The 13,712-nt window shown below is 40.2% G+C and overlaps 1 protein-coding gene across 1 annotated transcript in view; it reads left to right on the top strand.

Moving 5' to 3' along the window:
• Nucleotides 1-13,410, top strand: part of pi15b (peptidase inhibitor 15b) — a 13,936-nt gene extending 526 nt beyond the window's left edge. Inside the window, exons 2-5 of the mRNA XM_017711717.2 lie at nt 2,692-2,810; nt 6,245-6,377; nt 7,566-7,681; nt 11,616-13,410. Coding sequence (XP_017567206.1) covers nt 2,692-2,810; nt 6,245-6,377; nt 7,566-7,681; nt 11,616-11,751 — 504 coding nt within the window. The 3' untranslated portion in view covers nt 11,752-13,410. The remainder of the gene's footprint in view (nt 1-2,691; nt 2,811-6,244; nt 6,378-7,565; nt 7,682-11,615) is intronic.
• The last annotated feature ends 302 nt before the right edge of the window (nt 13,411-13,712 follow it).

Below are 13,712 nucleotides of genomic sequence, written 5' to 3'. Positions count from 1 at the left end.
ATAATTCAGTGCTTGAGACGTAAACAAAGTCATTCAGAGTGGTTTAACGCGAAATGGATTGATTGCTGAGAAACTCACAAACTACACAGGTCCAGATAGATTTCTTTTCAGTGGTGGTGATAGGAACCGGGAGTCGCAGTGTCTACAAACCTAAATATAGCCACTTTATTTATTATCCAAACCCACCAGTGAACCTTCACCTGTCTTCTGAGGTTTTATATGTAATGTTGATGTCATAAATCTAAAAAAAGGACGTGTTCTTGTGGGACTATTTTGCCTCACAGCGATCTGCATGTACCCCTCTGCCGAGAATGGATTCAAATACATTTTAAGCCAAAACCTAAACTTTAAACATAAAACAAACGTCAGACAGAGCTTTCATAACCATCGTATGTAATAACTTTAACTGAGGGACATCTCAACAGCATTAAACCCCTCAGATGTCTGGTTCCTATCACCTCCATTGTGAACAACGGAGCGTTTCACTCCAAACCACTCTGAATGACTTTGGTTACACCTCAGACACCTTATTACGCAGAAATTTTGAAAAACCATTGGTTCCTTTTTAAGGTTCCATCAGTCACTCACACAGTTTATAGCGTCAATGTAAAAGCATTGCTATTGGAGTATGCCACTCCGGAGCAGCCACCCATGAGCCTTACGTCACCATATCCAATGCCAAGCATCAGCATTGTGCTGTTGAGCAGTTGGAGTGATCCATCCAACATCTATACCTGACTAGCTATTGCACTTGTGGCTGAATGCAGTCAAATCTTCACAGCAATGTTCCAGAAACTAGTCGAAAGCCTTGCCAGAAGAGTGGAGGCTGTTACTGCAGCAAAGGAGGACAAGCTCACTATTGATACCCTTCAAATTAAGAAGAAACGCTGCTTGACCAGGTGTCTACAAACCTTTTGAGTATAAAAAGATGGTTCTTCAAGGGTTCTCCAGTAAAGACAATGGTTCTGTTGAGAACCAGGAGTTGGAACGGGATGGGGAACGAGATGCATATGGTTTCATACCAGCAAAAAAGGCTTTTCCTCTTGTTAGGACGTCAAGCTCGTAACAATAGAAGAACCTTTTTGGTGCTATATAGAACCATCCAGATTCAGATCGCCCAGTTTTTGCATTTAATGTGTCTGGACTGTTCTGCCCTCTGATTTTTTTCCCCTCAGTTATTTCCCCCCCTGATTTCTGTCATTAATATACATTTGAAATGATTCTGTAAGTTTTGCATCACATTTTTAATTTTATTTTATAAAAATAAAAAATAGCTCCATCCTATTGGTTGATGTATGTACATTCAAGCAATGGATTCATATATTGACCCTTTATTTACTGTAACTGAGCTATGGGTCCACCCTTACTAATTAGCCCCCTGTTTGAGGGCAAATGTTCCCCATTTTGGTGTCTTCTGTTGCCCCCAAAGCCTGAATGGAAACGGAAATTTGCAGCTGTTGGAGAAACAACGCCACTCTCGGCTGTAAAGTGAATAGTTCCACTGTAAGGTGCATGTAAGGGCTCCCTCTGCTGGACAGTCTGAAACATTCGCCTGCTCTGTGTAATATTGCCTTACAAGGCCGGTCAGGCAAGATGGACATATTTTCAAACATATTTCCTAAATCTGGGATCAAGGTGGAATTTAAACAGATATGTTTTGCTTTTAATAGAAATAGCATTCGTGTTTTAGCGCTGCTTTCACCGGTACAGTTACAGAACTGCGGCGTGATCTACTATCACAGGATCAGGTCTTTCTGGACTGGGTGAATGGATTTCTGTCCAACTGACATTCGTTACTTTTTCAGTGGTGTTCAGGGTTTTTTCAGCAGTAAAGGCCTCTGCCTCCTGGATTTATTGGTAAATTAGGGCAGGAATATCTTCATATTGTAATGTGTTTTTTGTTTATATGTGGTAGGGTTCTCCTCAAACATGTTGAAGAATTTCTACAGAAAAGCTGAGAGAAAAGCAGGAAAAAATTAAGAAAAAGTTGAAAATAGCTATAGATTCAATCATGTAAGGGTCCAGTTTGCGCCACTTTCCACCAGCAGTAGGTGACGGTGGCAAGGTGCCCAGCTTACCATAAGTGCCATAACTTCAGTTCAATTCATTTTGGACTCCTCTACTTAAGGCTGTGGCAACAGCAGCCATTTGTCACACCTTTGTAGAGGGGTGATCGGTACGGTACACAGCCCAGGTAGGTATTTAAAAAAAAAAGAAATTACAATAAAAGAAAAGACGGCTGGAAAAAAAACCCCAAAAAAACAAAATTGAATAATTGCACCAGAACTACTCAAAAAAGAAGGCTTGAGGTATAAACGGCTCAGAGCCATACTAAAGGTACAGTGGAAGGAGTCTTTTGTTTTCTCGTTATCTTTTATTTCACGTGTCTAGTTCAGCCTTTGTTTGATCTGCTTTCTGCGTTTCCTTTGTTTGCCCTTTTCCCGCCTTTTTATTGCCGCTCCTTAAGGTGCTTTACCTATTGTCGTCTGTGGCGCAGTGGTAACTGGGTCACCTCAACCCCAACATGCCAATTTCACACTCCATTGCCTCAGTAAATTTATTTAACACCCTTTCATCTGCACCGGCTAAAGCAAATGAGATTATACCACGAACACACTGGGCTCTTTTTGAACATTTCTGGGGCCCTGCGACATCTCTCTGTCTTCATCAATGTGCTCTGTGTATGAGCAGGTGTGGGATGAGGGATTGGCTCGATCAGCGGAAGCCTGGGCAGCCACCTGTATCTGGGACCACGGACCTCCATACCTGCTCCGGTACCTGGGCCAAAACCTTTCCGTTCGCACCGGCAAGTAAGTCTGACACACTCTAGACTGGGTGTTTAAAACCTCCTCTTAAAACTGGAAAAGGAGCAGCCTCAAATGAAGTAAGCAAAGGAAGACAGGCCGTTGGGTCGCTAACCAAATGCAGTATTATTACAGTGTTGTTACACAATATTGGGCACCTCTACTGAAGGTCAAGTTCATAGGATAATTAGGTAAGCCTTTCATGACAACTGACATAAACCTACATAAACATTCGTGAAGGCTTATTCTAATGAGCTGCAGTTATAATAAAGGCTGCTCTTGTAATCTTTAACGTAGGACCTATATCAGGTGACATTAGCTGTTAATGCTTGTTTTTGGTAAAATCACATTTCACAGTTCGTCTCCTGGGTCTATTAGTCCAATAGTGTCCAGTTCACATGCAATTCCTAAAGTACCATTAAATCCTGATGAAATTTCTGACCCAAATTGCTCCCAAAGAAGTGGCCTGAAACTATCCGACATCAAGGTAGCTTAATTAATTTGGCATTAATATTAAACCGCAAAGTAAACTCAGTGTAAGGAGCAGAGAAGTAACTCTGTCATTACAGTGTTTTGACAGTAATTGCGTTTACATGCACTCAATAATCCGATCATAATCTAATTTCTGTGATTATCTGATTATTCAGTGGTCATGTAAACAGCACATTCTGATTCGAGGTTTAGAACTCTGATTGACAAATCCGATAAAGAGGCTGGGTTTTCGCTCAGTAATCAGATTTCGCAGGCTGATTTGCCCACTCATTGACCGGCAGACATCACAGGTGCTCCGAAATTATTCTACATTTTATCATTAAAACAGCGCTGATGACTGACAGCTTAAAAATAATCAAAACCTCAAATACAGTCATTTTCAAAGGCAAAATAATCGTAATGTTGCATTAGAGTGTAAGCTTCTCTTTAGCACCCCCCAGTGGACATTTGTTTCTCAAAAGTGCAGCAAAACGTTCTCGGGGGTACGTATTTGTGGCTCTGCAAAAAAGTGGTCGGAGGTACGTATATCCCATGAGACCAGGTTGGATTTCTCAGTGCTGTGAACTCTTAGTCTGATTTCTTTCGGATTTCTCAGTCTGAGCATGTGCGAAAACAGACGGCGGCGCCAGAAATAAGCAGCAGCGTCACCGTGAGATGCAGCAAAATGAAGATGAAATGAGGGACTTAAATATTATTCATCTTCTAGATGATGTATGTTCCTATATGAAAATCTGATTCTCTGCAGTTGTCAGATTATTAAATGCATGTAAACACACTCATTGATTCATAAAGATCTTATAGGAATAAATACGACACTTCAGGGCCAGAGGTCGTATACATAACTCTGTCAGTACAGTATCACGGCATTGCCATAGGAACGTGTTCCAACCATGTTCCTGGAGATCGATCTTCTTGCAGGTTAAAGCTCCAACCATAACCGACTCCACCTGATTCATCTAATTATTGCCTTCAGAAGTCCTTAATCAGCTGAGGTGTGTTACAGGTGGGCTGGAGGTGGAACATGCAAGATCGTAGATCTCCAGGAGGAGGTTTGGTTACCGCTTCCGCAGTACTTCATAACATCATATTAACATATAGACAAAACACCAATTTTACTCAAGGAGCAGAGAAACTGTACAGAACTCTGTCAGAGCAGTGTCTGGTCATTCCCATAGAAATTTAAGATCTTATAGAAATAAATGAGATTTACTTTTCTTTATGACAAGCGGACTTTAATCATATAAATATTTATGTCAGCTGCCATGATAGGTTTATTGTCGTGTAGCATTATGAACATGACCTACAGTAATGAGTCACCCAACTTTATAAAAGTTTAGGTTTTGTAATTGATGTTGTTTGAGAATTGATTGTTAAGATCCGAGCCACATTCCGTGTATTGGTCAGTTTCAGCACTGTGGACAGACTCTTGAAAAAGGCAGGAAATGTGAATATTTTTCCCAGTCTGAGTTACTTTATGTGCTGTAGGGGAATCTAAACGAATCATGTGCCCTTCACTGCAGATAAAGTTGATTATTCAACAGCTTTTCAGGTCAGATAATGGGGCACTGAGTTGAGCATTACACACATACAGTGTGCAGCTGTGACCTTTTTAGTTTTAAATCTTCTGAATACTCTCTCTCTCTCTCTCTCTCTCTCTCTCGCTCACTCACCATTTGTCACTGTGTTTGCAGTGAAATTAGACCTCCGCATTTAACCCATCCGTGCAGTGAAACACCCACATACATGCACACTAGTGAACACACACACTAGGGGGCAGTGAACACACTTGCCCAGAGCAGTGGGCACCCCTATCCACAGCAATTGGGGGTCAGGTGTCTTAGTCAAGGGCACTTCAGTCATGGACTGTCAGCTGAGGGGATCGAACCAGCAACCTTCTGGTCACAGGGCTGGTTCCCTAACCTCCAGCCCACGACTGCCCCCCTACAGCCCACGACTGCCCCCCTCCAGCCCATGACTGCCCCGCTTTCCTCTTCAAAGTACGGCTGCACAAATATTGTTAGTCATTATCCCAGCACTGTGTTTTGCAATACAGATGCAAATTAACCACTAATGTAATATCATATCATATCATATCATATCATATCATATCATATCATATCATATCATATTTTTTCTGTGTTCTGTGAGCTAACTGACCAATCACTTTTCCAGGTGAGTTTCTTGGGGTGTTTAGATAAATCAATGTATTCATGTAATCCAACAAAAGTCAGATTTGGACAAAATAATGCAGGCCAACTTTTAAGCCTGTCACATTATTGATTCACCATTGTGTTTTTAATATATTACATGTCATATTACAAACAGAATATATGGGCAATTTAAATGAAATGCCATATTCTGATCATATAGTTTAAATAATTCCTCAAATGTTCTGCAAAATTAGATTGTTAATATGTAGGCAGAATTATTCAGAGTAGTTTGATGTGAAATGCTCTGTTATAGAGTCAGAATTGTTTACAGTGGTGGTGATGGTAACCAGACGTCTGAAGTGATGACTGTCTCTATTACAGAAAGTTAGAAAGTAATTACATAAAATGTGTATGAATATGCTTTGTGATGCTTAGATATGACCCTAAAAAGTGCTGGCTTAAAATATTTGTATAATCCATTCCATTGTATGGAATCCATTGTATAATCCATTTTTTCAAATTTGCTATTTCACTGTTGTCAGGTTTACATATAAAAACTCAGAAGATGTATTAGTTCACTGATTGTGTTTAGTAGTAAAGAAAATGACTATATTTGGACTGTAGACATCACAACTCCTGGTTGGCACCCCACTGTAAAGAAATCTGAGGTGGTAAGTTCCTTTCCAATGAACCATTTCACACCAAACAACTCTGAGTGACTCTGTTTACATCTCAAGGACTTAATTATGCAGAATTTGCCTCTCAGTGGCACTTACAAAGTTCCTTGTTCCTTCCCAGCTATCGCTCTATCCTCCAGCTGGTTAAGCCCTGGTACGATGAAGTGAAGGACTATGTGTTTCCATATCCACGAGACTGTAACCCCAGGTGCCCTATGCGCTGTTATGGACCCATGTGTACACATTATACACAAGTAAGTGTGAAAAAGAGCATCACTTCATTAACAGCTACCAGCGCCGCTCTGTAGGCGACCCTGCCCGTCTGCAGGGACAGCAGAGGAGGGGAAGTCCAGCTCCTTACTGCTACTGCTGGGCTTTAGTTACATTTCTATGAAGGGGAATTCTGTGCTTTGAAAGAGGCGGACGCAATAATAATTTTTTTATTGCCCGCCTCTAATTCTTCAGTGATATGAAGCTGAAGCCAGCTACTCACCTGCTTCACGTTCAAATTTTGCTGTTCCACCTTAAATGGAGCGGCATTGAGACACTTCAGGAGTCAGAACTGCTGGATTATTTAAGGTGGAATGGGAAAATTAATTAAATGAGACAATAAAATGGTTATTTTAAGCTTTTAAGAGAGAAAATTCTCACACATGTCTTTCTTTGTTCTCATGTTCAGCCATCATGCCAGTTGTTTTTTTTTAATAACACTGTAGTTTGTAGTGAGTCTCTGAAAAACCCCCTTTGGAGGGTCATGTAACCCTAACACTTCACCCTACCCCTCTATCTGAACTAAAATCGGGACACCCTACCTATAGATGTGAATGTGCGAAACAGAGGGCTAAAGGCTAAGTGGTAAGGGCGAGGGGTAAAATGAGATTGGGCCGTGGTGTCTGAAGTTTGCTCCTTTAGGCTCGAAACGTACTTTACGCAAGGACGCAAACACAAATGACCGCACTCGGCCAACGCGCTGCAAGCGCTTGGCCATTTTGTACAAACTAACCATGCGCACATATGTTGCTGTGGAGGTTAAAACACTCAGCACTGAAGGGGGCGATAGAGGGCAAATCTGAGAGGGATCTACCATTATTACAGCAGTCTCAACGAATAAACATGGGCAGTAGAGGAGAGTGAGCTGCTTTACCTCTTCTCTTGGCACGGTGGTGTGGTGGGTAGCGCTGTCGCTTCACAGCAAGAAGGGCCTGGGTTCGATTCCCCGGCTGGGTGACCGGGGTCCTCTCAGTGTGGAGTTTGCATGCTCTCCCCATGTCTCCTCCCACAGTCCAAAGATATGCGGTCAGGCCAATTGGACATGCTAAGTTGCCCCTAGGCATGAATGTGTCTGTCTGCCCTGTGATAGACTGGCGACCTGTCCAGGGTGAAATGTCTTTTCAGCTTTGCCTGTAAGCTCCTCTTTCTCTGATGATCTGTGCTTTATGCAGATGGTCTGGGCGACATCAAACAGAGTCGGCTGTGCCATTCAGGTGTGTTATAACATGGTGGTGTGGGGAGCAGTGTGGAGACAGGCGACTTACCTGGTTTGCAATTACTCTCCAAAGTAAGTACCGTGTCTTAGATAAACACAGTGGGAATGTAGAAATGAACGCTTAGAAGTTTATCATCACTATTTATATTGCTGTAATGAAATTTACACAATGACATTATTAGTTGGATTTCCATTTGTTTTGCATAATGTGCCTTACATTCTGCTTGTTTTGGTGTCAAAATATCTAAATACAAGAAACAAGAGTGCAAGAATCATATATAAAATATCTCCTCTGCTGCAAAACCTCACTCCAAAATCGGATGATTATAAAAACAGAAAGCAGTGGTTATTTAAACCAGTATTAAACTGAAAGTGGTACCACAACGCAATATTTGATGTTTTACTTTATTGTTTTTCATTTTAAATATGTGCTCTCTCCAAAACCGATGCAAGTACATGTATTAAAAAAGTTGGGACAGGAGCATGTTTACCATTACTTCACCATTTTTATATTATGTAATTCTGCAGATGCACAACTGCACAGGGCCTTTGCTGTTCATTTGCTTCATAATGTGCAACGAATTTAGTGGGAGAGCTCTGGACTGCAGGCAGGCCAGTCTAGCAACTGCACTCTCTGACCGGGCCATTACAGAACGTTTCTTGCTGTTGCCAAATTAAAATAAACAAGAACGTCCCTGAAAAAGATGTCGTCTAAAAGGCAGCATGTGTTGCTCCAAAATGTGTACCTATCTTTCAGCATTAATGATGCTCTTACAGCTTTGCCTATGGTACCTCCTACCAGGACACCGGCTGATTTTGAACTTTACACTAGCAACAATCTGGATGGTCCTTTACTTCTTTGGGCAGGAGAGCACCACATCCATATTTCTGTAAATAATCTCTAAGGTTGACTCATCAGACCACAATGCGTGGTTCTACTGTGTATCAGTCCATTTCAGAAGAGCTCAAGCCCGGTGTTTTTAGACATTGACATACAGCGTCCACTGTGCATAGTACAGTCTTAACTTGTGCGTTTTAAGAAGAAATTTCTTCTTAAAAACATTTGGTAAAAGAGGCCCACTGTTCACATTTCTGGAATATTGAGCCTTGACTCATCCTTGCTCATAAAGCACTCTGCCTTTCCTGCAGGCTCTTCTTGTACCCAGGCATGATTGCACACGTGTTCAAGATGTAAACATTTCATAATAGTCGTAAATTACCCCATTCCAGCTTTTTTTGGAATGTTTTTAATTTCAGAATGAGTGAATATTGACAACAAATGGCAGAGTTGAGAAATTATAACATTAAATATCTTGTCTTGGTACCGTTTTGGTTTAAATACAGTTTAAAGCAGATATACAAATCATCGCTGTTCATTTTTATTTGAATTTCACAACCTGTCATAACCACTTTGGAACTGAGGTTTGTGCTCACAAACACAAATGGCTTATGCATCGAAAGTCTGCAATTTCTTTCCTTGTGTTTGTTTTAATAAGCCATGAGTGAGAAATAAAATCAGATGAAAATAATCCATGTACACTGTTTTTGGTGTCACTCTTGGTAATGCCTAAGGGTTAATAACACCACAGCAAAGGGGTCTTTAGTCCAACTCTAGAGCCACAGCACTAGACACTGTGGAGTTTTTGCCACTTCCAAACATCTGATTCTGCTTAAGAAGGTTTTGGTAATTAGCTGATGAGTTGACTCAACTGTTGCAAAAGCAGGGAAAACTCTAAACCATGGAGATCTGTGGTCACCAGAGACACGAACTGGGAAACGCATTGTAAAAGGTCGTGCACTGAATTCCCACATGAATGAAATATATTACATCAACACAATTCTCTCTTTCAGTTCACTTGCCTTTGGCAATAACTGTGTTGATGTCATGTATTTTATTCATGTGGAAATGATAAACACACGGCACTCGAGTACATTTTATCAGCGTGCTGTTTTCTTCAACCCTTGAACGCCTGGGAGTGAAAGCACTGTACTCACAATCATCAAACCGATGGGGGGATAACCCTCCAGTCAATGCATTGAATTTACTTTATTTTATTCAATTATTGGATGTCTTTTCCGCGTCAATAAAATAAGTAAAAAACATAACTGTGTTAATGTAATGTATTTTATTAAAGAAAATGTTATGTAGAACAGTATTTTAGCCCCACTGACATTGAAGTTATAAGGAGGGTACATTTTACAGAAAATATAACCACTTCAAATTTACGCACGTAATACTTTGTACGTTGTAAAAAAGTATGTATACATAACATAACATATCTACACCGGTCAGGCATAACATCATGACCACCTCCTCTTTTCTGCGCTCAGTGGTGAACCCCTCCTCATCTTCTGAAAGGCTCAGATTCCCTGAGATGCTTTTTATACCCAATTATGTTACTAACCTGTTGCCAATCAACCACCTGGTGTTTTTTCAGCATTACACAACTTTACCAGCCTTTTGTTCCCCTGTCCCAACTTTTTTGGAACATGTTGTTATAGATTTTTTCCTTTTCCTATAACATTACCATTTTGGAGATACAAGGTTTTGTTCCAAGGTTTTGTTTCTAATGTGTGTATATATATATATATATATATATATATATATATATATATAATAAAAGATGTCACTGGTTAGGGAAAGGCACAAATATAAATAATTTGAGCATCCATCCATACATCCACCCAGCCATGCTCAACTGCTTATCCGGGTCCAGGTCGCAGGGGCAGCAGCCTAAGCTAAGAGGCCCAGGAAATGCCATCAGAGCTTTTGCAAGTACAAGGAAGTGTGACAATGTTGCATTTGATCAAAAATGTATCAAACATTTCTTTGTGTTATATCGAGGAAAGTCGTATAATAATAATAATAATATAATAATTATCGCTTTTGTTTAATCTCCCAGCCTTAGCACCATTGTCCCGATTGGCTCCTCCCACTCCATGTGCGTTTGTTTTGGTTCATGCCCCTTGTTTTGTGACTGACCCCTGATGGTTTCCACCCGTCCCTCGTTTTCCATGTGTATGTAAGCCCTGTGTTTGCTGATCTTTGTGTTGGTCTTTGTTGTTGGAGTTATCTGCTGTGTTGTTGATTCTGGTTTGTTATGTCTGTTTATCATTCTAGCCGTACTGGCTCTATGACCCTTGGCCGCTTTGACCATGACCCTGGATTTGCCCTTAATAAATCTCACTTATCTCAGCACGTGCGTCCGCCTCCTCGCTCCCCGTTATGACCATGCTGCTAAATGCCATTGACTTATTACTGTAGACGCCTCAGCTGTTATTACCACCAACAGCTTTGCAGCAAACTACTTACAGCTGTTAATTTATGGTTTGTGAATACTTTTTCCCTATTCGTTTCGTTTTTAAACCTATCCTTGTTTATGCTTATGAAAACATCAACTATACCCAGGCTTACGAACACATATGTCAAAACGCGTTGCGTGTGTACATGTGAAGTGGATATATGCCCTGGAAGCATATTAAAAAAACAAAAATAAAAGTGTCTAAAAACTTGTTCACCCTCACTGCTTGTAAAGAACCTCTGCTCTGATTGGCTACCCTGTACTGAGCAGTCCAGGCTGAAACACTCCTTATAACTTCACTGTCAGTGGGTGGGGCTAAAATGTTGTAGTAAATGCTTAAGATCATAGAAACAATGAATTCCAAATGTGCTGATTTCAAAGCCTAATTTACATGTTTCACATTTTTCATGATACATCAAACTCTTTAAAAAATAGAAAGGTTCTTCCTGATATGGGCCTTTTAATGTGAAATGGTATATATCGCTGTTGTCGGAACAAAACCTCATATCTCCCTTTTTGTCGTTTTTCAGTTTTGACATAATTTGAAAATTTACACTGTGTGTCAATTTCATGATGAATGGACCAAAAGAAACGGCCCAAAAAAATTCTGGTTCCATTGACTTGCATTTAAAGTATTTTCTCATTGTATTTGGATGGAATGTTTGATAACCATGCAGAAAAAAGTTTACAGTCCTGTTTTTCAGGGGTAACTGGATCGGAGAAGCTCCATACAGAGTGGGCGTCCCGTGCTCGGCGTGTCCCCCCAGCTACGGAGGCTCGTGTAGCAACAACATGTGCTTCCCTGCCATGAACTCAAACTTCATGTACTGGTTTAAGTAAGCTGTCTGTTTTAAATGTCCTCGGGAAAGAAGTTAAAGTGTGGAATGTGTCGGAGGAGATCAGACCGGTCAGTTTTATGAAGCAACATTTTTGTGTGTAATTTTCTATGAATAATATGGAAAGAAATCCAGAAATTGTGCAAATGTTAAGAATTTTTATGGCTCTTTTTTAGTGTGGACCATCATATTGATGCTTTCGATGACTTTTTTGATGCTTTTGAGTTTTGTACCAGTACACAGTTAAAGGGGAATTCCATCATTTTTTCAAATGCACAATTCAATTCATGTAAACAAAACAAAGTGGTTCATTGTAGAATTGCTCACTCTGACCTTTACAGCAGAGGTGATAGGAACCAGGGGTCACAATATCAATATGAACATTTTCATTCACGACCCAAAATGACCAGTTGACTTGCATGTTCTAAGAGTTTTACATGTAATATTGAAGCAATAGTGAAAAACGTTTTTGGGGCTATTTTGCCGTCTTACACCTTGACTAAACCTCTCCACTATTGATGGAGTGTGCATTTTACGGTTTATGCCAAAACCATCGTGAATCAACATTTTACACGTTAAGCAGTGTATTCCAAACCATTTCATGCAGTAGCGTTTAGAGGCATTGAACTCTTCAGACATCTGGTTCCTATCACCTCCACTGAGAACAACACAGTGCGTTTCTCTAGAATGAAACATTTCCCATCAAAGCACTCTGAATGAGCGAATTACGCAGAATTGATACAAAAATGTGGACTTCCTCTTTAAAGCCTGTGATAAATCTATCTTTCCGTACTTAGTGTGTATGGTTCGTTGTAGCTGATGCTTATTTTGACGAGTTGTTAGAATGATTTACTGTCAGGATGTTTCCATGGTGCTTAACCATAACCTTTATGTCTATATAGATATGGTAATTGTTCCATGGTCATACAGCAGCTACCGTCTGATAATAGTGTTTAAAGTGGCCTGTGTGTGTGTTTGTGTGTGTGTGTGTGTTGATCAGCTAAATTGCATGCCAGCTCACCTGAGGCCTAACAGATCACATGGATTTCTATGTAAAATTTCAAGAAATAGCTTCAATATTATTCGTGCCACCCTGCAAAATTTCAAAGGGTTTTTAGTTTTGAACTGATAAAGTTTTCTTCATCAGGTTTTAAATAGCATATTAAATATTGAGTTAAAGCGCTTGCAGAGTGACTGAACTGAGCGGAGAGATTAAGTGGGTATAAGTACAAGACTAAAATAATATTTCATTTTAAATTAATGTTTATATTAATCATGTTAATCTTTCTGTAAACTGTTGTTTAAACATTTGAAGCGCATCTTCTACACACCGTCTATAGAGAACACCGATTTTAATGCGCAAGTAGTATTTATTTGCTGAGATTGACATATAAAGAAAAAATAAAACAGAAAATATTTTATGGCTCATTTTATATGTTTTTTTTTCTACTATGTTAAGCTCACCAAATGCATAGAAATGATGCCATATTTAATTATGCCATATCAGGTTCCCTAAACTTTGGCCACAATTAACAGTCACAAACCTTATAATTACGAAGCATGGTTCAGTGCTGAAAACCGGTCAGGTGGTACTATATTTCTACAAAAATTTTAAAAATTTGCTGTTATGGTGGTCATGGTATCCACCCCCCCCCAGCCCCCTCCCCCCGCCCCCAGTGTGATATAGGCAAGCTGAAGTAACACATAGTGACAGCGTGTGGCACCAAACTGCCACATTAGCTATTGCCACCCCTAGTAGCAGTTTTTACCTGAGTTTTTTTTTTATGGAAATCGATGACACAACCTGCTAGGCCTTCGGTGAACTGGTGTGGAATAACCAGTATGCAGACACTTGGCTTTTTTTTTGCTACCAGTACCTCTTACCAGTCATTTAAGCACAGACATGGAAATCCATGCTGAGACAATATTATACCTGGGGATGCATCGATACCGATATCAGCCTGA

This window comes from Pygocentrus nattereri, chromosome 19 (assembly GCF_015220715.1).
Source record: "Pygocentrus nattereri isolate fPygNat1 chromosome 19, fPygNat1.pri, whole genome shotgun sequence".
Taxonomy (NCBI): domain Eukaryota; kingdom Metazoa; phylum Chordata; class Actinopteri; order Characiformes; family Serrasalmidae; genus Pygocentrus; species Pygocentrus nattereri.
This window is presented reverse-complemented; position numbering and strand designations above follow the sequence as displayed.